The sequence below is a fragment of the Alligator sinensis genome, unplaced genomic scaffold (assembly GCF_000455745.1).
Source record: "Alligator sinensis unplaced genomic scaffold, ASM45574v1 scaffold566_1, whole genome shotgun sequence".
Taxonomy (NCBI): Eukaryota; Metazoa; Chordata; order Crocodylia; family Alligatoridae; genus Alligator; species Alligator sinensis.
In genome coordinates, this window is record NW_005842017.1 from 923,106 (window position 1) to 930,413 (window position 7,308).

The following is a 7,308-nucleotide window of genomic DNA, read 5'->3' on the forward strand; positions in this document are numbered from 1 at the left end:
TCTTCTAAATCAGCGGTTCTCAACTTTTTTGGATTCAAGGCACCCCCCACCAGACTTGAGGCACCACTTTGTAAACTTTTGTGAACTGCATGGCACCCAATTTCAAAAACTTATTTGATATATATTTATATACTAGCCAATTGCCCATGAAGAATGCAGGTGGGGACGGAGCCCCGGACCTCCCTGCCACACCATCCATGCCCACTCCCCCTTCCCTCCTGCTGCTTGGGGTCCAGGCCCGCTTCCCCTGGCCTCGCCCCCTCTTCTATCCACTCTGTTGCTGCCGCCTCCAGGGAGTGGGGCAGGGGGGAGAGAGGCACAGCTGGCCTCACCCCCCCACCCCCGCTCTGTCCCCTGTGTCCCCACCATCATGGCGGGGGGCTGCCTTCTGGCGGAACGCTTCTTCACACTCTGATCGGCAGTTTGTCAGCCAATCAGAGTGCGAATAAAGCATTACAGACAGACAGCCTTAGGCTTTTATAATATTAGAATATTGGGTGCCACGCAGTTCACAAAAGTTTACGAAGTGGTGCTTCAAGTCCAGTGAGGGGTGCCTTGAATCCAAAAAAGTTGAGAACCACTGATTTAGAAGAAGAATAAAAGGACACAAGGTGTGTAGGTATATGCAGTTTTGCTAAAGAAATGGAAGGGCCACAATAAAATGTGTACTGAAAAAACCCTATTCACTATCTGTAACTGGATATTATGAAAATCCTGTGTTCTTACATTAAGGAACAATAATAGGAAATGCCAGTCCCTTTCCCCCAGCTCTACTCCCTTTGTCTACATGAGAATGGGAGATAGTGGGAGCGGAAGCAGGTGAAAGCCTCTCCTTCACTAAAAGGGCTGCTTCTTAAAGCATTTCATCTGCTTGCCATTACGTTAGAAGTTACAAGACTGCTGTTACTTTGGTGTCTGTCTACCCGCTGCTGGAGTGCTGAGTGTAAAGCAGGGAAACCTGAAAGGAGGGTGCTTTAACTTGAGGATACTTAAGATGCAAAGAACAGGGTATATTAGGCCTCCTTTTAATTCTGAGCTGTATTTGCAGTATCCTTTCCCTAACAGGCAGGGCCACTCTCTGTATTTGAATGTGCATTTCCCTGAATTGCCTTTGAAAAAAAGATATCGCACCCTTTTAGACAACAATTCACCCAATTCTAATCATGGTGGATTACGAGTTTCTGGATTTTTAATTATGTTGGTGACCCAGAACCGTCTCAATAATTTAGGCTTACAGAATTTGAGTGAGAGGACGGGTGGACATTCCAGGTAGTGGGGAGCAGAAGAAAACATTTTGAAATTTTCTTCTAAAAGTGGTGGCTATTTGTAGCTGCTCAGTGGTAGACATGATTAGAGGAGACCGATTAGACAGTTGAACACTGTGAGATTAGACAGTGGAGACTGTGAGCTGGCCAAAGGTACATGTTAAGTTTTTGCATTTCCATAGTTTATTTTTGCATTTCCATAGTTTCTATTTCTTTCACCAGTGGGATGTAGCTATTTCTACATCAGGTTGCCCATCAGCCAGATTTTAAAGAAAGAATCCTAAAGAACATTTACTCCAGTGAAATGATGGCCAACTTCTGTGGGGGTCAGGTACCATCATGAGTCACCTGCAAGAGACAAAAAATAGCTTTCATGTGTATGGAAATAGCCAGTAGCCTGAGCTTCTTGTAACTATTAAGGGATAGTTCAGAGTGCATAGGAGCATTGGACCCTTAACTGCAAAGAGGGGAAAGGAGGGATAGTTCAGCGTGCATAGGAGCACTGGATCCTTAACTGCAAAGAGGGGAAAGGGCTTTTAAAAATCTCTGGCCAAATCCCTATGGGCGAAAACCTGGGAGGTAGTGAGCCCTACCACTTGTATCAGCAGTTGTGGGAGCTGAAAATGCTCTGCATTACATAGGGCTTAGCTCTGTCTGTGACAGTGGCTTCTAAGCCATGGTTTGCAAGCACTACTAAGCTTCTAAGCCATGGTTTGCAAATAACGTGTTGCCTCCAAATCCTTCAACATTATCCACAACCACAAGGAAGTACTACCTTAAAAGACAAGTTAGCTGAGAGAACAAGGCATGGTTTTATCTGCAGTGCATCACTTGCTAACTGTTGTTGTCCATGGGCCATCAAACGTTGGGGACCTCTGGTCTATAGTTTGCTGCAAGTTGTCTTTGAAGTGAAAGGGTGGTGCATGATCAGACTGATATACTCTTTAGCCATCTGTGGCAGTTTTGAGGCACAGGGGCAGCCATGATACCCCCTAGTGTCTGTGTGGCTCCTGCCTGGCTCCATCTCTGAGGCAGCCCTCCCTTGATTGCTTATCTGCCATGTCTTGTTATTACTGAGCCTGAGTCCAATCAACTCACCAACTAGTCCCCCCCAGATCCCACTAGTCTCGATCCACCCCTTACACTACATAGGCCCTCTTGGCCTGCCTGTGCCTCTGCAGGGTCCTATAGCCTTACGGAGAAATTGCATGGCTCCGTTCCTCCCCTACACTATGCACCAAGCCTCACTGGTGTTAGTACTTCCAATGATCTTCAGTCATCCTTCTCCTTAACCCCTCTCAGGACTCTCGCCGCCCCCCTTCCCCCACATCAGGCTCAGGCTTGCACCTCAAATACTGGTATCAACATAAAACAAAGGCCACTTGCCTGCATAAAACCCTTTCTTCTTTGTCTGGGGTAATAGTCTCTTGTTTCTAGCCTGCAGGGTTGCTCTGTTTCCCCTGCCTACCTTGGTCTTTCAGGAGCCCTTCTGCCCTGCTGCAGAGAATTCACTTCTCGGGCTTTCAGGGCTAGACTACCTGACCAGCCCAAGCACTGATCTTATCTTGCCCCAGCCTGGTCCTCTTTTGTCAGGTAAGCCTCCAAATCAGCCCCCATGTCACCTGGAAGCTGCTAAGGCAGCTTCTCCCCTTGAAGTAGCAGGTGCACCACAATGCCCTGCTACACCATCCTTTTCTTCGAAGTTTGGGGATGCAGCTTCCTCCACTTTGCACTTCTGTTTACAAAGAGAACATAGCATATGAGAAGTGGCACAGAAACAAAGATTTTGTTCTACTGAGATCCACTTGCTATGACAACCCCACACTACAAAAACTTCATCTCTGGGGCCAGATTCTACCCGTGGTGTTTGTTGCCTGTTAACCTCAACATGTTAATCCACTGATCTCACAACCAGCTCTGTGCCTTGATACCCATTTCCTCAGCTGATATGGGAAGGCACCGCCCTCTCTGCACTCAGATCCCGATTGAAGTTCCCCACAAGGTCCTATTAAGATATTCATAAGGAACTAACTGGCTAACAGTGTCCAGGCTGAGGGATAACTGGGTTGCCTATATCTTAATTTAAAACCTAGTCCCCAGAGGAGATTTATTTACAACCATAAAGTGCCCCTGCAGAATGTGCTGCCATTGACAGTATCTGGTAAGGAGAAGATGAAATAGAATGGAGTATGTAGGACAGAGGTGTACTGGGAAAGAGCCGGTTGGTTACCTTTGCTATGGGCCTGAGGGGTCTACAAACCCAGGGGCAGCCTGGGGAGAAGTCCATTGGTTCCTACACTTGGAAAAAGAAAAGCAAATTACAGGCATGTGCTTATGACAATGACTCAACTTTATTCCTGGAATAACTTCTTTTTGCTTTTTAATAAATATTTTACTTAGTGACCAGTCTGGTTTACAAACCTTTGATTGGTAAATATTTCTACAGCATCGTAGGGATACAAAACATGATGTCAACTACAACACAGTCTCCTTTCTATTACTTGGGTGCTGAGGTAGTACTGAGTGGATAGCCCTGAAGGTGATGAGCATGCACAATCCAGGCTGGGGAAACAATCTAGCAGCCTATAGCAATGTTAACACAGGTGTGATTTACAGTAGAATGTCTTAGGAAGCAAACAGAACAAATCAGAGAGAGTTGAGGGAGTGGAGCTCTATTGTGCATCAGCTAGCTGCTTTGTGGTAGCTGCTCAAGTTCACACTTTCTCCATGGCAAATGAAAACTAATCTTCAGTAGTCCAGCCTTCTTTCCTTGTGAGCCATTTACCATGGGGCATAAATGAGCATAGAGCCAATTCATGTAGAAGACCTGATGTGTGGTCCTTTCCTTTTATCTTAATCAATGTGTGTTTGTCTATACCCAGGGGCATATTTGGGGCGGGGAGGAGGGGGGGATTGTAGTGGTACAGTTGCACTACCACCCCCCACCCCCCACCCCCTTTGACTCCTGGTCCATCCAAAGTTTAAAACCAACTACCTGGCAGTAGCAGCAGTATTTCTATTCAGGCATCAGTGAACGAGTTACTTGATTTCATGGCTTATGATAATCTACCTGATTCCTTCTAAAATGTTCATTCTACAGGTGTTAACAACAACCCTCTCTCCTTTTTTTATGGCCTTCAGTGGTTCCACTAATTGAACCATTCTTTGTTCTGCAATTCTGCTATCTATTAGCTGCTCCTGGTAATATGGCTTCTTTTTCACAGCCCTATAGACTGTTTTTCACTCTGGCTAGAAGCATTAACTCAGGTATGAAAATGTTAACTCAGGTGAACATTAACTCAGATGTGGGAATAATTTTCAGTGAGGCACTGGATGCACTGTCAAGATGTTCAAGAAGCTAGATTTTGTTTCTGAATCTTAAAAAGAGATATAGATTTAATTTTAATGCCTATAGGACTAATGAAACAACATCTTTCAATTATTTTGCCTAGTTCGTTGTGTTTTTATATGTAATATATGGTATATCAAATTACTGCACATTCCAGTTTTTTTTTCCTTTGCTTTGATCTTAAACTGAATAATGTAGCCCTAGGCCCCTACCTTATTAGTAAAGCTTCTAGTTTCTTTTTAACTGGGGACAAAACATGTATTGTGTTATATGTGATGATGCACCACACCATCTGATCCCCTCCTTTTTTCATAATACTAGATCTGCCCATGTCCATACCTTGCACTCTCTTCACTTTCACTGGTTTCTCTTGGATTCTTATGGAGTCCCATGAACCAGGAGAAAAACATACTTGCTACTTTTCACAAAAAACAATTGCTAACTGGAGCCAACTTGGCAATTCTCAGCCAAGCAGAAAAGGGTGGCGTTGCATCACTATCTCCAGTGTTGTCTGCAGCATTTGTCTGATACTGCCATGGATCAGTGATGACTGAATACTTAGCCAGACTGGTTCATACAACACCTCAAATCACCACAAAATTCTGGCTATCACTTAAACCCTGTTTGCGAAGCACAAGAATTAGAGTAAAGAAAATAACCTGGGCAGAGACCAAAAGTAAGAATGAGCACAGGGCTTCTATTTTTCAACTCAGTCATATGTAAGCCCAGTGAGCCACCCCACATCTGCTAGACAAGGGGGACTAGAACAGCTACTAGCCTGGCAGCTCTGTTACTTACGTTTGTAATGCTGGGAACGTACTAGCCGGAGCAGTCATATGATGCACAGTAGGTGGGAATCCTCCAGTCTGTCCCCAGAGATTGGATGGCATCCCAGGGGGCCAAACAGAGTAGCCAGCAGGTGGCAGCTGTGCAGGAATGGAGTGTATTGCTTGTGGAGAGTAGTGGTGATGGTGATGTACTGTTGAGGGCCTTGGCCTTTCAGCTCTCACAACAATTGGGGCAGCAAACTGTGGATCCTCAATTTAGAGACAAAAATAATGGTTCTGTTAAATTTGTGCTCCTTAGAGGAGGAGAGAACATGAGGGCCTGTTCCGGACTGACTGAGTGCTAGCATGGAGTGCTCTTTCGGGACACTTCCCTGTCCTGGGCTCGAGGTCCGGGTGACTATGATATTATAATTCTAGCGAACCACTGGTGACTCTACATCCCATTCCGATATTCAGAGGCATGCAGTACCCATTGCCAACAATCTATTTCACCTCCCCAGCCCAGAAAAATTTAGGGAGGGGGAAGGGCAAGGACAAATCAGCATTGCAGGAGAACTTAAAGAGCAAGGGATCTGGTGTGTTTGTTCTTTTAGGTGCAAGATCCTGAGAAGTTTGGAGATGTTGTCACTATTTCATTTTATTTAGCTGCAAATGAGTCTGTTTCCCTTCTCATAGCCATGATTTCCCTCCTGTAGCTTTCTAAGAGCTAGAAATTAGCAGGGTGAAGACACAAATATGCAGTGACTGAAATCCAAGGTTATAGGCACCAGTCTGAGGAGGATACAGTGAAGGTCAAATAGTATGTGCAGAGTCAGAATGTCTCTCTCCTGCAGTGCTGGGTACTCTTAACACCTTGCTCCCCTATCTAACTGTGCTGCAGCATACTCTGAATGCTTTGGTTTTTTTCTTCTACTCTGAGCACAGGTTTTACTATAAGGGAGAGAACTGCCTCTCCCATGTCCTGAGTAAAGCTGGACACAGCTCTGAACTACAGGACAAACAGCATCCTGAAACATCTCCACAACAAATCTGACCTAGAACAGTTGTAGTGTAAAAGATTAATGACCTCTCAAGAGTGATATGCTTCCCAGTTGGCAGTGACTGATGTTGGCTTCCTTAGAGCTTTCAGTGCCCTGAAATATGAAAGCCAACAGCTGTTCTTGAACACTTTTATTATGCCTGTGGACATGTGGGCTGAACAGGTGGAGAAAGTAACAGATCCCTCAGGGCAAGGTGATCAGGTATGCAGTACTATTGTGTTTCTTTTGAAATCAATGAATATGAGTTTCTTTCATCCTTTATTATGCCTGCCTCTAAGGAAGATATTACCAAATGAGTGTTTCAAACACAGGTGTCCATGAAAGATCCTCCAGTACTCAGCAGCTCTCTCAGAACGCTGGTGTGTGTCACAACCCAAAGGGTGTGATTTTTGTTTTGTGTGCTTCGGCACTGCTAAATTGTTCCTGCTAAATTACAGCTTCTTTGCACGGTGGAGTTTTCTGCTGCAAAAGAGAACCCCGGTGCAAGGGAGAATTTCCCGCCAATTTGAAGCTTTCTTTGCAGGGTGCATTTCTTTGTTGCAGCACAGAAATGCTCGTTGCAAAGAGTTCCTGCCATTTGTATGCTAATTCGAGCCCCATTATAGGCCAGTTCTAAATTATTCACACGTGGCGGCTAGTGATTGGCTTGCTAGCCGTATAAAAGGCTTGAGTGGTTTCCGCCCAAGTTGGAGGACTCCACGAACACCGGGAGGAGGAGACTTCACGCTGCGTGAAGATCTCTAAGCGCTGAGGATCCTTACGGACCCAACGCATTTCAAGCAGGCACCAGAGGTCTGATCAGCCTCTAGCCTCTCCCCGTCGCCGATAGATTCCTAGACGTATCCCTCCCTGCGCGCAAAAGAACC

At 45.3% G+C, this 7,308-nt stretch overlaps 1 protein-coding gene across 1 annotated transcript in view; it reads right to left on the reverse strand.

Moving 5' to 3' along the window:
- Positions 1–1,279: 1,279 nt before the first annotated feature.
- Positions 1,280–7,308, reverse strand: part of CUNH21orf58 (chromosome unknown C21orf58 homolog) — a 38,732-nt gene continuing 32,703 nt past the window's right edge. The window contains exons 7-9 of the mRNA XM_025202202.1: positions 5,413–5,651; positions 3,496–3,558; positions 1,280–1,613 (exon numbers count right to left, since the gene is read on the reverse strand). Of these exons, the coding sequence (XP_025057987.1) occupies positions 3,501–3,558; positions 5,413–5,651 (297 nt within the window). The 3' untranslated portion in view covers positions 1,280–1,613; positions 3,496–3,500. The remainder of the gene's footprint in view (positions 1,614–3,495; positions 3,559–5,412; positions 5,652–7,308) is intronic.